This window comes from Agelaius tricolor, unplaced genomic scaffold, assembly GCF_023055355.1.
Source record: "Agelaius tricolor isolate 1412-34295 unplaced genomic scaffold, bAgeTri1.0.p SCAF_63, whole genome shotgun sequence".
Classification (NCBI taxonomy): Eukaryota; Metazoa; Chordata; class Aves; order Passeriformes; family Icteridae; genus Agelaius; species Agelaius tricolor.
Window position 1 is genome coordinate 1272578 of NW_027269323.1, and position 17756 is coordinate 1290333.

The 17756-nt window shown below is 50.8% G+C and overlaps 2 protein-coding genes across 8 annotated transcripts; one reads left to right on the plus strand and one right to left on the minus strand.

Moving 5' to 3' along the window:
- Positions 1-1144: 1144 nt before the first annotated feature.
- LOC139605277 (mucolipin-3-like) lies at positions 1145-14905 on the minus strand. 7 transcript variants are annotated; one of them, XR_011684306.1, is made up of 4 exons: positions 14403-14905; positions 13016-13177; positions 5675-5851; positions 1145-5526 (listed from the first exon to the last, which is right to left on the minus strand). XR_011684306.1 is itself a non-coding variant. In XM_071456643.1 (3 exons), exons 1-3 carry the CDS (start codon positions 14508-14510, stop codon positions 5741-5743), a joined length of 381 nt encoding a protein of 126 aa, XP_071312744.1. In that variant the 5' UTR covers positions 14511-14903; the 3' UTR covers positions 1145-5740. The 7 variants fall into 7 exon arrangements, 2 of the variants coding, with proteins under 2 accessions (XP_071312744.1, XP_071312745.1); XR_011684308.1 differs by having other exon boundaries at positions 1145-2000; positions 5300-5851; positions 14403-14902; XR_011684307.1 differs by having other exon boundaries at positions 1145-3772; positions 5300-5851; positions 14403-14901.
- Positions 14826-17078, plus strand: LOC139605267 (zinc finger protein 436-like). The gene is made up of 3 exons (XM_071456632.1): positions 14826-14961; positions 15306-15445; positions 15632-17078. The coding sequence occupies exons 2-3, from the start codon at positions 15424-15426 to the stop codon at positions 16924-16926; spliced, it is 1317 nt and encodes a 438-aa protein (XP_071312733.1). The 5' UTR covers positions 14826-14961; positions 15306-15423; the 3' UTR covers positions 16927-17078.
- Positions 17079-17756: the final 678 nt, after the last annotated feature.

The following is a 17756-nucleotide window of genomic DNA, read 5'->3' on the forward strand; positions in this document are numbered from 1 at the left end:
ATCTATGGTGTTGCTTTCACAAATGAATCCTTGTTGTTCCCTTGCAATACAAGACTCTATATTTACAGTTCGCCGCTTTCCTTTGGTCTTATGTGCCCAAGTTCTCTGTTCAGAAGGATATAACAAGGTTTTATCATGGTTCAATCCTAAGGCAATGATGGGGTGGATCATGTGTATTGAGGCATTATGAATGGTCAACATGAAATCAGCCACTATGCTGGTGACAGGCTCATAAGTGAAATTTACTAAAGTCCACCAGGACTCCACCAAGCTCTCTTTCTCCCTCAGTAGCATTGTCCCAAACAATCCTTCAGATCTCAGTGGGGAAGGTGCCCTCCCCTCCCTTTTGTATAACTGAGGCAGCGATTGATTGCATCCATAGTTGTGCCTGTATACAGCTGAAAACATTTTAATGAAACATTGTCTTGGAATGTATTTAGTGCAGTTATTGTTAACTCATGATCCTGCTCCTCCATATTTTCCCACCCTGGTAATACTTTAGATAATTTCCATTGGCTATTGCCTAATGCTAGTAAGGAAGACTGAGAGGTTTTTATAATTTAACTAGATTGCTGCCTGCTACAGCTAATCTGTTCATTAATCCTTCTGAATCTATTGTATTTAAAAACCCCAATCCTGTTCCCAGTACCTCTGTAAGGTTTTTCTTCCTTCAAGTTGTATGTATAAGTTTCTGTAGCCAATTGGTCCATTCCATGAAGGAAATCTTAAGGAATGGAGCACATTCTGACCAGATGTTAGAAGCACTCACCTGTATTGCCATTTTAACTCGCTTCAGGGACCATTCTGGGTTAATCAATAGCTTTTGAATTCCCGTATTTTTAATGGCATGTGGCCCTATTTTGGTAATTAGAGGTTGGAGCTCCTCTTTATGTTGGGGCTTTTCATTTTTTGTTATGTTTTCATCAAGATCCTTGACTTTATTTTAATAAATTTGTGTTATTGTATAGAAATTGTATACCCCTGTGTTCTTTGCTTTCAATGAGAATTCAGAAACTGTAGAGTTAATTAAGCATTTATTACCAACCTCTGTTGAACCTATGGGCCCATATTTTGTTGTATCATATAATACTTTCCCTAAAAAATTTGTAGCATTCCCAGTAACAATGATACCTGTAGACTCATAGAAGCTTCCCCACAACTTTTTAATAGTGGTGATGCCATTGAAGGTGCGCATTGGTATTACATTTTTTGGTTTTTGCATATTCACACATCCTTTGATTAAGATTAGGATCGTGTAAAGAGTAGCTTTCCAGGATGTACTTGTGTGACCTTGTGGAGCCTTTTTGATTCTGGTGTGATGTATCCATGATGCTTGTTCCTTGATCTTGACTGCTGTGAAGGAAGTGAAGAGCACTTGGAATGGTCTCTCCCACTGTGGTTCCAGAGTTTTTTCTGCAAGAGTCTTTACATACACACAGTCTCCAAGTTGGGTGTTATGCACAGGCCCATCCAAAGCCCTGCTTCAAGTCGCAACCACATTTCTCAGTTTTGTGTAGTTTTTTGCCTAATGCCACTATGTAGGAGGTCATAATTTCATCCCCAGCTTATGTGGACATCCCTCTTCATATTCCATAAGGTCTCCCATACAAGGTTTCAAAAGGGCTCAGTCCTTCTTTTCCCCTTGGTCTCATTTGTATGCACAAGAGTGCTAGAGAAGGAGACTGAGGCCAGGTCAAGTTTGTTTCTTGTCCTAATTTCACAATCTGCTGTTTGATTAAGTGGTTCATCTTTTCTACCTGTCCACTTGGCTAGGATGATATGGGGTATGAAGCTGCCAATTGATACCCAAATGGTAGCTGATTTGCTGCACTATTTTTGAGGTAAAATGTGGTCCTCTTAATCCTCTTTGTCCTCTTAGGTACTCTATGCCCTCTTAGATATAGGTGCTGGAACTCCAAAGAGCAGAATTATTTCCTCTATTAGTATTCTTGTTACCTCCCAAGCCTTGGCTGTTCTGGTAGGGAATGCCTCTGGCCAGCCTGAAAAGGTATCAGTTAGTATCAGTAAATATCTATACCCCTTTTTTCCTGGGAGTTCCATAAAATCAATCTGCCACTGGTGCCCAGGCCCATTGCCTTTCCCAGTTTGGCCTAATTTTGGTTGGGGGTATTTTTGGGATTAGTCTGGAGGCAAAGATCGCATTGGAGAGTCACCTGTTTCACAGTGGCATGTAATTCCTAGCAATAATTCCTCTAAGTAGAAACTGGTGTAGGGCATCTCCCCCCCAGTGCCTTTTCTTGTGCTCTTCCCTAACCCAAAGGCCATATTAAGTAGGAGGAATGATCAGTTGCCCTTGTGGGGTGAGAGCCTACCCTTCTTTATTAAATGACCCATCTAGGTCAGAAATGAGGCTTTGATCCTCTTTGGTATGTTTTGGCTCACCTTCTAGGGAGATTTGCCCATCAAGGCTCCTGTTTTTACCTCTCTCTTGGCTGCCTGTTTTGCCTCTCTGTCCACCAGCTCATTTCCTTTTTCCTGTTCCTAACTTACTTTTTGGAGTGCTTTGATATCTATGATTGCCACTTTCTCAGAGCTGGACTGCCTTCAACAGTTTCAGGATCTCGTCTACACATTTAATGTTTTTGCCCTTGAATTTAATAGTCCTCTTTCCTTCCAGATTGCTCTGAGTGCACGTATGACTACAAAGGAACATTTTGAGTCTGTATAGATATTCACAGTTTTGCCTTGGGCCAGTTTGCCTGAGTGTAGCCAGTTCTCCAAGCGAAGCAGGTCTCAGGTGAGTGAGGAGAGACAGGATGGGGTTGGGAATGTTGAGCAAGGTTGTCCACACTGGGTCAGACCTCAAGGCACAGCATCTCTGACCAGGCCTGACCACCTGAGGAAAGTCCCTGGGTCAATAGCAGTCACTGAATGCTGCAATCAACTCTTCTCTAAAGAGAAATTTAATAAAATACAATCTTTAAAATAGGAATTCATATTTTTTAGAAGCTCTTTGAAGTATTTCTCCATTACTGCAGTAGGAAGTCTTTCTAATGAACAGCACCAGACCAGAGGGAAATCAAGGCAGAGCCATGGTTTATCAGGACTGGCTTGATCCTAATGAACCCTGTGGTGCATTTAGTGCTGAGCCCTGGAATCTCAGAGCCTGAGAGGAGATTGCACAAACCTTTGGAGTCAGTCAGAAAAAAATCCCAAAGTGTCTCGAGGCATTAATGGGTCCCACTGAGATCTATCCTAAACACAGGCTCCTCATGGGCTCCTTGGAGGAGAGAATTGGAGGCCAGGATTGCACAAAAACCTCTCAGAGACTCAGTGTGGGAAAGAAAGTCCAAAGCACCTTAAACACCTTGCGTATCTCAAAGTATTAATGAGCCCCACTGAGTGTCAGTACAAAGCTCTCAAGGGACTCATTAAAGCAGATAACTGGGGCCATGATTGCACAAACCTCTCACAGAGTCTGTATTGATGCCTAAAGAGGCTACCTGGAACAGAGGTGAGACAGTGTTAAAGAAATAAAATAGGGATTTATTAAAAGGCCTTCAAAGGATACACTTTGGGCAGTAGAGCCCTGCTGTGGCTCCACCCAAGATGGACTGAAAATGGATGCAAGATGGATGACCGGTCATGAGTTTTCACACTTTTATAAGTTTTGGTCCATTTACATATTAGGGTTAATTGTCCAGTTACAGCTTCAGGTTATGAAGACCCATCTTCTCAGTTTGGTCTCCTCAATTCACTGTTGTTTATACTTCTTGGGCCTGAAGCTGCAACAGTATCCTTGGTTCTCAGGCTGGAAAAGGATTGTTTTGTCTAAGTACACTGTGAAGAGAACTTGCTAACACTCTATCTGAAGTTCAGAGTTATATACTAATGCAGTACCAAATCTGGAAAGTATGAAAGCTGAAACTTAAGGCATCCTTATCAAAAGGGAAACACCATGTACTTTGAAAAATGGAAGTACCTTGAAGCATTAATGAGCCCACTGAGTGTTGTTATTGACAAAGAACCTTAAGGGACTCATTACATCAGATAATTGAAGGCCATGATTGCACAAACCTCTCAGAAATCCAATGCAAAAGCAAAACCCAAAGTCCTTTGAAGAACGTGCACTCCCTGAAAGCCCCCACAGGGCCATCCTGTCCAAGGCTTCCCAGGGACCTGTTCCAGCAGATCCTTGAGGCCACTGGGATGGGGGGGAGGATCCTGAGGGCAGGACAAGGGGCTGACAGTGCCCAGCCTGGCTGGGGCTGTGCCAGGAGGCCCCAGGGCCTCAGGACAAGGGGTCTCCTCACAGCCCTTGGTGGCACAGACCCTGCTGTGCCCCAGGGCACCAAGACTTGGCTTCTCTTTGTCCCCACCTGTCATCACTGCCTGCAGTTCTCTGCTCTGCCTGGGGCCTGGGGACACTTTCTCCATTATGTCCCGCAGTGGGACCCATTAAAGGTACCAGGAACTTTGGAGTTTGGTTCTGACTACGGATTCTTTAGGGTTTCTTCAGCTCCCTCTCAGGGACTGATGTTCAGGGCCTGAGCACAAAGCTCCAGTGTGTCATTAAAGTCCTGGTGCTGTGTCTGTGCTGCTGAGCTGGGATGGGCTGCACCAGCAGGGCACAGACAGAGCTCACAGAGGCTCAACACAGGCAGGGGCTGTGGGATGTCCCAGAGGGGTCTGTGTCACAGTGGCACATCTGTAGCTGTGTCATAGAGGCACAGAGCAGCTGTGATGTCAGAAAGGGGCTATGTGACAGCACGGAGTGGGTTGGGTGAGGTCACAGATGGGGCTATGACATCACAGAGTCTGTAATGTGAGGTCATCAAGCAGCTACAGCATCATAGAAGGCACTATGTGACTTCACTGAGCAGGCTGTGACATCCCTGCTCAATTGTATGACATCATAGAGCAGGTTATGATGTCACATGGTGGTGATATGACTTCATGGAGTGGGCTGTGAGGTGACAGAGGAGGCATCCTAGAGCGGGCTGTGACATCACAGAACACCCTTGTGACATCGCAGGGCAGGTGGTGTGACCTCACAGTGTCGACTGTAACATGTCTTAGGTTGCAATGCAAGATGCGACCAAAAGTATGTAACCTATCACTGGGAGGTGGTGTCATGATCCCTCCTTACGAACGGGTTTTGTGATAGTTCATGGGCTGATCTCAGGGTGTAAAAAACCGACACGGCATAGGGGATTTGCAGTAATAATCAAAACAAATGCACCTTTCTTGAATGACCACAGCAAAATGCGATAGAGGGATTAAGGGAGAGAAAAGATAGAGAGAGAAAAAAGAGAGAGAAAGAGGGAGATATAGCTACCAAACATAGAGACGAGGTCCTTTGGTCCAGTCCAGTTGAGGATCCGCCTGTTACGTTGGGGAGATCTCAAAATCTCTAGCTAACTCAGAGGTTTTTATTATGATAATTCTATTGAAAATTGTGATGGGGGGCGGGGGGAACAGATACAATAAGGAATAGATGTAACAGGTAGTCCATGTTCTCAGTAGTAAGCAAGAGCCATTGCCTTCTTGGTCCAGTGGTCACACCTGCAGGCAAACATCTCGCTTTGGTCAGCTTGCCTCCCCCACACACCTGCCCCGGGCTGGGAGTCTCAGTCCCAGTCCTTGGAAGGAGCAGAGGGGCCTTCTCACATAGGGGTTTCATGTCTCAGTCCTTGATGGAGAGGCTTCTTACATCTCAGCTTGTCTGTCATGGTGGCTGTAAAACAGGTGAGGGTCTTCTGTGGGAGACCACCTGAACTCAGGAGAACTCCAGCCAGGCCGAGAGGTGGGACAGCTTCCAAGGCTGTTGTTGCAAAAAGGGCACAGTGGCCCCTTCTTTGGGCTCAGTGTAGCATACAGCAAACAATACCTGTGAAAACAATAACTTAGCACTGTGCTCTCAGGTCCCAGGGCCCTGTTGGCATGTGACTTTCTCCTTCAGAGCCAGAGATTCTAGACAGGGGGGGTCTTCTCTTCAGTGGTCCCCAAATGATGATTGTGAGCAGATGAGGGAAAATTCAGACAGACTCTCACAGGTAGGGGCTGTTCTTTATCTTTTCCATGTCTCATCCCTCATAATTCTGAGGGCATATCTTCTGTTAATGGCCCAGCTGTTAAAACCAGGTGGGGCAGTTTTCTTTACCTCTTCCATGACCCATCCTCCCTCTGGGGAGATACTATCGAATCTTAATCCCAATATTTCTGGGTGTGTCGTGCCTGGACCCGTCTGACCCTTGCTGCTGGACCAAAGGTGGCAGCTGTGGTGTTTCACCTCAGAGATACCTTTGGCTGGCTGGATGCTGCAGCTGGGCACTTGGAACAAATCCAGGCATAGTAGAAACTCAGTTTACCTCTGGTGGAAAAGGTTCAGGCGACAGTGAAGAGAAAGGAGAGGATTCTATCGTAGAGTTTTAATCCAGAGTTTTATTGCAGGATAGTAGACCTCTGAAACAGCTCCCAAATAGAACCCAGCCGCATGGCCTCATCTGCTTTTAAGCTCCGGGGACAGGGGGAGGGGAAGGGACAGGTAAGGGACAACCAGGTGTGAGGAGGGGAAGGCTCAAGGGATATAGACACTTGGACAGGCCAATGAGCCTGGACCTGAGGGGCATCTTTTGAACTTCTGCCAACCACGCAATGCCCCTGCTGGAATGTTAAGATTGATGGACAGCTCTTAGCAGGAGGGCAAAGGGGGAGGGGAAAGGTTAGCACATCTGAGATGGCATCACACTGCAACAAGATACCTTCTGTTAATGGACCATTGAGCCTCACCACATGACTGATAAAAATGCATCATCCCATTGTGAGATGCTCCACCCATGGGAGGCGCCAAGCATTCCTAACTGGATATAATCTGAGATTTGGAAAACCACAGCCAGCCTTTTCCCACTGGATCTTCAGAGGAAGACCAGGCCCATCTACACCACCACTAGACCTTCAGAGGAAAACAACACCCTTCTGCAGGATCACTGCCTTACAGAACCACATCTGTCTCTCCAGGAGGACTGCAGCCATCATTTAATCGGACTGCGACCAACACTCTGACCAACAGGGTCTCAGGTCGTATTCTGACTCTGTCAGTGGGTTTTTTTGTATTACTACATTTGTATTTTAAATTTCCTGTTCTTCCTATTCCCATATCTTTGCCTGAGAGCTTCTTAATTTCAAAATTATAATAATTTGGAGGGAAGGGGTTTACATTTTCCATTTCAGGGAGGCTCCTACCTTCCTTAAGCAGACATCTGTCTTTTCAAACCAAGACAGATTCTGGTGCCCAGTGTGGGGCCCAAGGGCACAGAGAGAAAAAATGTTGAGTTACCTAATTTTTTGTGTGTTGGATATAGAAACCTTGTTAGGTGGCACCATGTGGTCTGGCTTACTCTGTTTTGGGTGGCATGTGGTCATGACTATATTTCTCCCAATTGCAGGCTCTTATCTAAACATGAATCCTATAACTAAGGCTACTGTGGCTTTATGGGTTAATAAGGTGAAGAATTTATGGATTTTTATTTTCCTCTCTGTCTTTATTTTCCTCTCTGCCTTTCCTCTCCGGAAGGAGGGCACATGGATTCAGAGCTATCATACACTAACTGTATGGTTTTGGGGTTACTTTAATAATGATACCTACTGTGAGGAAATGATACCAGGGGAAATTTTCTCCCAACCCTTCACCCAGCTCTTTGGGTCTGCCCCACCAGTTTTCAAAGGGATCAAATCTTCTCTAAATGCTAATGATATCATACAGGGGCTGTGTTGCTTATATACCTGTTCTATTAAGCATTTAGAGATAAGAGAAGATTGACTTGGATAAGCACCCTGATACCTACCCCAGAAACTAGGGATTCTGCCACAGAGCCTTACCCTGCCCCACACCCCACCCCAGAAATTAATCACCCGAATTGGGTGGGATTTCTGGTAAAGGAGATGGGCCAGATGCTGAAGGAGTACATTTCCCCAGCTGGTGAGAAACCCTCCCCCTGCTTCAAAGAGAGAGAGCCTGATAGTGCAGCAGTGGAACCCACAGATGTTAGAACCGTCCAGGTTCCAGCTGTACAAGGGCAGCCCCAGACAGCAGCAGGCGCCCCTGTGGAAATGAGGAAGTCTAAGATGAAATCAGAGCACCCAGATAATGGTAAGTATAAGAAAGGAGGGCCCTCACAACCCACAGGGGAGCAAATGGTTGAGATCATCACTGAGTCCCTGACATATGAAAGTCTCCATAGTCTGACAAAGACATTGTACAATGGAAATATGAGGCTTATACAACCTGGTTACTGGTCTGGGACCTTATGGGTACAGGTGTGCAACTGGATGGTGGTGAGGCAAGGAATCTGGGATCCTTGACCCAGGACTCAGGTGTGAATCAAGTATTCGTAAGGGAGCCAGGGTCCCTTTCCCTCTGGGAGCGGCTTTTAATGAGTGTAAGAGAGAGGTTTGTCCACAGAGAGAAAATGCAGGAGCACCACCATAGAATGCACTGGAAGACCCTTGAGGAAGGGATCCAACAGGTGAGAGAAGTGGCAGTATTGGAGGTACTCTTTGGGAGGGATGGACAGCATGATAATGACCCCAACAAGGTCAGGTGCACAGGGGAAATGTTGTGGAGTCTGGCAAATCTGGGGGGCCATCTCAATACACCACATTCACTGCAGTGATTAATGCTGATAACAACCGAGAGACAGTGGGATCTGTGGCCAACAAGCTTAGAAATTGTGAGAGTATGGTCAATGGCCCGATGCAGGCTCATGTCTCTGCCATGGTTAAGAGTCTCCAAGAGGACATAAGGGAGATGAGGGAGGAGGTGAGAAGGAACAATTCCCATATCACACCAGTGCAAGTCACAGGCCCCAGTGTCAGAGCCCAACATCCCCCATCTAGAGAGAGAGGGTACACTCCACGGGCTGACCTGTGGTTCTTTCGTGTGACCATGGGGAAGACACGGGAAAGTGGGATGGGAAACCCACTTCTGTCCTGGCAGCAAGGGTGCATCAACTCAAGGAGGGAAACATTAAGCAAGTGATGTTCCACTGAAGTGAAAGCCTTCATTGACCAAGTTGCCAGGTATGATCTGTCAGATCTCCTTGAAGGAACCTCTAGTATGTATGCCCAGGAAAGAAATAAAAACCAGGGCTAGAGGGGCCCTGCCTTTAGCCAATAAGAGGCACGGGAAAACTGGGTCTTTTGGATGGTGTGGATTGATAGCCTGGCACATCAGAGCCACAGAAATATGGCTCTGAAGTGTTAGTTGATACTGATGCACAGTGTACCCTGATACCATCGGGACATGTGGGGGCAAAACCTGTTTCCATTGCTGGGGTGACGGGGGGATCACAGCAATTGACCCTGTTGGAAGCCAAGGTGAGCCTGACTGGGAAGGAGTGGCAGAAACATCCTATTGTGACTGGCCCTGAGGCCCCGTGTATTTTGGGCATAGACTTCCTCCGGAATGGCTTTACAAAGACCCAAAGGGACTCAGGTGGGCTTTTGGCATAGCTGCTATAGAGGCAGAAAACATCAAGCAGCTGAACACTCTGCCTGGACTATCAAAAGACCCATCTGCAATAGGACTGCTGAAGGTGGAAGAGCAACAAGTGCCAATTGCCACCTCGACAGTGCACCACCAGCAGTATCAGACAAATCGAGACGCCATGATCCCCATCCACAAAATGATCTGTGAGCTGGAGAGCCAAGGGGTGGTCAGCAAAACCCACTCACCCTTCAGCAGCCCCACTTGGCCTGTGCACAAGTGTGACAGAAAATGGAGATTGACTGTGGATTTTTGTGGCTTGAATGAAGTGACTCCACCGCTGAGCGCTGCTGTGCCGGACATGCTGGAACTCCAGGACGAGCTGGAGTCCAAGGCAGCAGAGTGGTGTGCCACTACAGACATTGCCAATGCATTTTTCTCCATTCCTCTGGCAGCAGAATGCAGGTCTCAGTTTGCCTTCACATGGAGGGGAGTGCAGTACACCTGGAACCGACTGCCCCAGGGGTGGAAGCACAGCCCCATCATCTGCCATGGACTGATCCAGGCTGCACTGGAAAAGGGTGAGGCTCCAGAACACCTGCAGTACATCGATGGCATCATTGTGTGTGGGAACACGGCAATGGAAATATTTGAGAAAGGAGAGAGGATCATCCAGATTTTGCTAGAAGCCAGCTTTGCCATCAAAATGAGCACAGTCAAGGAACCTGTGAGATCCAGTTCCTGGGAGTGAAGTGGCAAGATGGACAGCGTCGGATTCCCACTGAGGTCATCAACAAGATCACAGCAATGTCTCCACCAACCAGCAAGAAGGAAACACAAGCTTTCCTAGGCGCCATAGGCTTTTGGAGAATGCACATTCCTGAATACAGTCAAATTGTGATCCCTCTTTACCTGGTCACCCACAAAAAGAATGATTTCCATTGGGGCCCTGAGCAGCAACAAGCCTTTGCCCAGATCAAGCAGGAGATCGCTCATGTGGTAGCCCTTGGCCCATTTAGTACTGGACCAGACGTGAGGAATGTTCTTTACTCTGCAGCTGGGAACCATGGTTTGTCCTGGAGCCTTTGGCAGAAGGTGCCTGGGGAGACTCGAGGCCGACCACTGGGATTCTGGAGCTGAAGCTACAGAGGGTCCAAAGCCATCTACACTCCCACAGAGAAGGAAATCTTGGCTGCCTATGAAGGAGTCCAAGCCGCCTCAGAGGTGAGTGGCACAGAAGCACAACTCCTCCTGACACCTCGACTACCGGTGCTGGGGTGGATGTTCAAAGGCAAGGTTCCCACCACCCACCATGCCACTGATGCCACATGGAGCAAATGGATTGCTCTCATCACACAGCGTGCCTGTATTGGAAACCTGAATCAGCCTGTTGATAATTACAAACTGGCTGGAAGGTGAAAACTTTGGTCTCACTGATGAAGAGGAGCAGGAACAAGTTACAAGGGCTGAAGAAGCTCCACCATTCAACCAACCACCAGCAGAGGAAACACGCTACGCTCTTTTCACTGATGGTTCCTGTCACATCATAGGGATGAACTGGATTTGGAAAGCAGCCATATGGAGCCCCACATGACAGGTTGCACAAGCTACCAAAGGAGAAGGTAGATCAAGTCAAATTGCTGAACTCAAGGCCGTTCAGTTGCCTCTGGACAGTGCTGAAAGAGAGAAGTGGCCAAAGCTCTACCTCTACACTGATTCATGGATAGTAGCCAATGCTCTGTGGGGTTGGCTGGAAAGGTGGAAAAAAGCCAACTGGCAGCGTAGAGGAAAACCAATCTGGGCTGCTGATGAATGGAAAGACATTGCCCCTTGGCTAGAGAGGGTGCCTGTGAAAATCTGTCATGTTGATGCCCCTGTCCCCAAGAACACTGAAACAATGAGCAGGTAGACCAGGCTGCAAAGATAGGGGTGTCCAAGATAGACCTAGATTGGGAACACAAAGGGGAGTTGTTCCTAGCTCAATGGGCCCATGATGCCTCAGGTCATCAGGGCAAAGATGCCATCTGTAAGTGGTCATGAGACCAAGGGTTGGATCGAACCATGGACAGTATTTTTCAGGTTATCCATGACTGTGAGAAGAGGGCTGAGATCAAGCAGGCCAAGCAGGTGAAGCCCCTATGGTGTTAGGAAGGATGAAAGTTGGCAAGAAAGTCTCACAGGTATGCATGCTTAGCAGAAAGATTTTTAAATGTAGAGTCTGATGAAAGAATAGAGATGGAAGCAAGTTTTGATATAGAAGAAAAGAATTGCTGAGCCAGTCTTACTGGATAACCAAGGAGGTATGTTAGTTAGAAGGGGTTTTTATGACTTAGAGCAAAGGATAAACCCACCTCACCTCAAACAAGAAGATGTTTTTACCAAGCAGAAAGATAGCACAGGCAAACAAGCCGGCCAATGTTGCAAGTAGAAAAAAGATCTCCAGATTTTCCACTGCAAGAAAACTGAAAAACAACTACTAGCTTAAACTATAATGTACTAACTTTTAGTGATTGGAGAATAGTAACATGAATATGGTAATTATAGTACTTATGATAGGCTATAGATAAAAGTTAAGGTATAGGTTGGTTCTACTGTATTAAGATGCTCAGCAAATAAAAGTATATAATGCATTGTAACCAAAACCAAAGGGTCTCTAGGCCTGCCTGTAGCAGGAACTGACAGCTGTAGGCACAGGCTCTGTCGCCCACGACCCTGGACTGCTGTAACCCCTTGTATGTAATAAACTGCATTTTGAAGAGCCACCTGGAGTCCCACATCCCTCATTTCGGCTCTTACACCTGAGGACCTTGATCGGAATTTTGGCCTGCTTGAGGTGGATGCACACCAAGATCCCAAGGCCTCTGAGCAGAGTTCTGGCCTGCCAAGTGATTGTTTGCAGGTGTATTTGCCGCCATGGTACACTGCTTCTAGCAGGGCCTGGTTAAGGGGGCAATGGGTCTGTATGCTTGCACCTGCTTTGTGACAATAGCCCAGGAATTTTCCCACCTCTTGGCCAAATGAACTTGCTGGGGCAACTTTGGTGGTCCCCCCCATGGAAAATCCTTCATCTGTTTCACTACCACCGTGACAAACAGAGATTGAAGCCCCCCTGCCAAGGACTGAGACCCCTTTAATTCTGACACAGTATGCTGACCAGACTGAAGTGAGCAAAAACGTGGTGGCCAAGGGCCTTGTGGGGGACAGCCAGGTACTGTGGGGACAGGGGCATGGGGCTGGAGGTGGCCCTGTGGTACCTCAGTGTCCCCACATCACCCCAGTGTCCCCAGTCCCCTCCATAGCCCTGAGAACCTCCATGTCCCCAAACCACCACTGTGTCCGCAGCCCCTCCCAGTGTCCCCATGGCACCTTCTTGAGGGAGTACGCAGGGTGCTCCAGGAAGTTCTGACGTCCCCAATCTCTCCTGGTGTCCTCAACCCTGCCTGGTGTCCCTGTGCCACCTTCTAAAGGGCATAGGCCACGTGCTCCAGAAGGTCCCCTTGTCCTCAAGCCTCACAATGTCCCCAACTCCCCTGATGTCCCCGACCCTTCCCAGTATCCCCATGCCACCTTCTTGAGGACAAAGGCCAGGTGCTCCAGGAGGTTCCTGCAGGTGTAGATGGCCTGGGTATCATCGGTGCTGTCTTTGTAGCCCAACAGGTGCTTGAAGGCCACTGTGTTGTCCTCCTTGAAGGCCAGCACCTGCTGGTTGCTGAGCCTGAACAGGATCAGCTTGGGGACAAAGGCCACCACCTCTGTCACCACATGTCCTATCATGGTGACAATGGTGTGTTTTGTCCCAAAACAGTGTCACCCCATGCTTGGGAACAAAGTCCTCCATGGTCAGGCCCTGTACCACCCTGGTGACACCACCATGTTTCACCTCAAAGCAGTGTCACCCTATGGTTTGGGACAAAGGCCACCACTGCCATCAGCTCCTTTCTCACCATGGTGATGCTGCCATGCTTTGTCCCAGCACACACAGCATCCCTTTCAAAGTGTCCCCATGTCCCCGTGCTCCCTCCCTGGTATCCCAGTCCCTCGTGCTACTGTCCCCAGTGTCCCCACCTGCCATCCCCACTGTCCCAGCTCGCTGTCTACTGGCACCACCACCAAAGCTGCCTCGGCTGTGCTGTACCTGGGGCCGCAGCTCAGCAGCTGCTTGGTCTCTGGGGACACCTGTTGGTGTCACCTCAGTCTGGTGTCCCCCCTGCTCGGTGTCACCCCCTGGTCTGTGTCCCTGCTGTTCGGTGTCATCCCGTGTCCTGGGATCACCCTTGTCCCGGTGTCACCCCCCGGTCTGTGTCCCCCTCGGTTCGGCGTCACTCCTCTCTTATGGTGTCCCCACTGCCCAGTCCACAGTGTCCCCTATCTCCGTTAAACCCCCGGATCAGACTCCCTGTCCCCGGTGTCACCCTCGTCCCCGTGTCCCCCCACCCCGTTCTGGTGTCTCCTCCGCTCGCCGTCCCCTCTGCCCACAGGGCAGGTGCACAGCGTCCCCTGGAGCCGTTAACTCCCCCGGCCCGGTCCTCGGTGTCCCCTCGCCCAAGTGTCGCTCCTGTTCCCGGCCGCTCCTCGCCCCGGTGTCACCCCGCTCCCTCCCGCTTCCTGGTTCTCCCATTCCCTGTGTCCCTCTTGCCCGGTACCTATCCCTGTCCCTTTCCCATTCCCACTCCCGTTCCTGGTCCCTTTCCCGTATTTCCAGTCCCATTCCCGATTCCGGATTCCCGGTCCCTGTTCCCATTCCCGGTCGCAATCCCGGTCCCGGCTCCTGTTCGCATTGCCAGTCCCAGTCCCGTATTCCCTGTCCCATTCTCGGTCCCCATTCCTGGTCCCAGTCCCGTATTCCTTGTCCCATTCCTAGTCCCGGTCCCCGTTCTCGGTCCCTGTCCTCATTCCCGCTCCTTGTCCCCATTCCTGCTCCCCGTCCCCATTCCCGCTCCCTGTCCCCTCTCACCGGACGCTGCCGCCATCGTTCCGGCCCCTCCGGCCTCCACGTGACCAGGGAAACACCGCCCTGCTCCCGCCCACCAATCCCAGCGCGCGATCGCTCCTGTATTTGCATAATCACGCCCTTCAGTTTGGCCGCGCCCACCGCCGGCTGCAGCCGCCTCCGGGCGCTGTTTGCTCCCAGTTCCCTCACAGTGCTCCCAGTAAGAGCGGGACTGGCAGGGAGAGCGCTCCCAGTTCCTTCCCGCTGCTCTCAGGATCCCTCCCGCTGCTCTCAGGATCGCTCCCAGTGCCGCGCACGCCGGGGCCGCTTTGGGAACCCCCGCCCAGGGCAGAACGCGGCTGCATTTGGGTGTCGGCACTGCCCGGGCCGAGCTGGGAGCGGAGGAGGAGCGGGAGGAAGAGGCGGGACAGAGAAACAGGAAAAGGAAAAAGACGAGCAGGAAGTGGAGAAAGAGACGGGCAAGGAAGAGCAGCAGCATCACCAACACAATGCGGTTCCCCCGCTGAGGCCGCAGCTCCCCCGGCTCCTGCTGCATCGCGCTCCCCGCCCCCAGAACCCGCAGGTGAGTGGGGAGCGGGAGCTCGCCCCAAATCCATCGGGGGGGGTCTCTGGGAGGGTTTTTTTTGTGGGGCAAGGGATCTTAGGATCTTCCGGGACCAAAAAGCAGAGCCACAAATAACCCCTGGGGAGGGTCCCGCGTGCCCTGTCCCTCCGGGCACAGGGGCGATCTCGGGATTAGGGATCCCAGGGAGAGCCGGGAGGGAACGGGGGAGCCCCGGAGCAGGGAGAGCGCAGAGGGGCGATCCCGGAGCCGGGGGACAAACCGGCTGCCTGGAGGGTTGAAGGAAATCAGAGATCAGCGAGGTCCGGGCCCCCCGAGGCTGAAAGGGGCGCTGACTTCTCCAGCTGCACTTGGACAGCAGGACCGTCAAACTCAACGCCCTTGTTTTCACCACCAAAGCAGAATTTCCCATTCCTAAACCTTGGCTGGAAGGAGGAAGAGGAGGCTGCGAGGAAGAGGAAGATGGCCCAGGACCCCCAGGCAGGTGAGGAGGAAGTCAGTGCCCCTTTCCCCCTCTCTCCTGCTCCATCTCCCAGCCCAGCACAGCCCCTGGCTGCAGGACACCCCTGCTGCCAAAGCTGTCCTGCTGGGGACGCACTGGGGGCATCTCCTTGCCCTTCCCTGTGGCACGGAGGCAAATCCCATCCTCTCCTTGTCCTTCCTCCCCTAGGCACTGAGCTGAGGATGGAGAGCAGGGAGGATGAGTCACCCCAGCAGAACCTTGGGTATGAGGCAGTTTTGAGTGGCTCCACAGTGCAGGAATCCAAGGAGGAGGAAAAGCCCTGGAGATCCCTCACGAGGAGGGGCTGCAAACGTAGCCCAGAGAGGTCAGAGGAGGAAAGACCCACCCTGGGATGGGATGGTGGCCAGAGCTCAGAGCTGGGGGTCCCCGAGCAGCTTTGCGATGGGGAGAAGCCCTACAGGTGTGGGGAATGTGGGAAATGCTTCAGCCGAAGCTCAGCCCTGATCCGCCACCAAAGGATCCACACTGGAGAAAGGCCCTATGAGTGTGGGGAGTGTGGGAAGAGCTGCAGAGACAACTTTGACCTGATCAACCACCAGAGGAGCCACACGGGGGAACGGCCGTATGAGTGTGGGGAATGTGGGAAGAGCTTTCAGAGAAGCTCCACTCTTCTGAAGCATCAGCGCACACACACAAATGAGAGGCCCTATGAGTGTCCCAAATGTGGGAAGAGGTTTCAGACAAGCTCCCATCTCCTCACACACGAGCGGGTTCACACAGATGAGAGGCCCTTCCGCTGCCCCGACTGCCTGAAGGGCTTCAAATATAACCCCGACCTCGTCAAGCACCGGCGCATCCACACCGGGGAGAGGCCCTACGAGTGTCCCGAGTGTGGGAAGAGATTCACCCAGAAGTCGAACCTGATTGTCCACAAGAGGACCCACACCGGCGAGAGGCCCTATGAGTGTGGGCAGTGTGGGAAGAGATTCAGCCAGAGCTCTGAACTGATGCTTCACCAGAGGATCCACACTGGGGAACGGCCTTACGAGTGTCCCGACTGTGGCAAGACCTACAGCCGGAGCGATCACCTGATGATCCACCAGAGGAGCCACACCGGGGAGCGGCCCTATGAGTGTGGGGAGTGTGGGAAGAGGTTTCAAAGCAGCTCAGATGTCCTCGTACATCAGCGGATTCACACGGATGAGAGGCCTTTCCGCTGCCCTGACTGCGGGAAGGGCTTCAAGCACAACTCCACCCTGGTCACCCACCAGCGCATCCACACGGGGGAGAGGCCCTACAAATGTCCCCAGTGTGGGAAGACCTTCAGCCAGAGGTCAGCCTTGACCCAACATGAATGGAGGCACCACTATGAAAGCCCTGTGAGTGCCCCAAGTGTGCCCCAAGTGTGCACGGCTACAGTTCCCCAAGTGTGCACTGCTACAGTTCCATACCCCATGGCAGTATTTGTGCTGCATGCTGCCCAGTGGGCAGAGCCCCAGTGATCTGTGGTGCTGGTAATCTGTGTTGGGAAGACACCTGGCTGGGGGCTCCACCTCTTAGTGGCTCCATGTGGCCTTGATTATCTTTTCATTTCTCTCTGTCCTTTCAAAACACACCAAACCAGGATCAAAATAAAAACATTGAACTAAGATAAGGATGACGACATGTGGAGATCTTCCATGGGATGTGGGGGCTGCTACATTCCAGGGAGTTGAGGGTTCCTGGGTGGGACTTGGGCTTTGGGCACCCCAGGCTGAGTGACTCTGGCTGCACTGGGAGACCATGGCAGAGTTTCTTGGGCAGCTGATCAAGCCCCCCCTGCCCTGGAACTGTTCCCATGACTCCCTGTCCTGGTTCCCCACATCCCCGGTCCACGATCCCCCTCTCCCTGCTGTCACTCTCCTTGCTCCCCACCCGTTCCCATGTCACTGCACTCCTTGTCCCATCCTGCTCCATCCCAGTCTGGATCCCATTCCCAGTCTCATTCCCCGTCCCGGTCCAGTATTTGTCTGGTTGCCATTCCCATATTCCCTGTCCTGTTTCGTTCTCATATTCCTGGTCCCACTGCCGGTTGCACTTCCTTTTCCATATTTCCACTTCTATGTTCCCAGTCCCATTCCTGTATTTCCGTTTGCGATCCCGGTCTCATCTTCCTAATCTCCATCTCATATTCTCTCTCCAGTTGGGGTTTCCATATTCCCTGTCCCTGTCCCATATTCCCATTCCTGCTCCCCGTCCCCATTCCCGCTCCCTGTCCCCTCTCTCCGGATGCCGCCACCATCGTTCCGGCCCCACCAGCCCCCACGTGACCAGGGAAACACCGCCCTGCTCC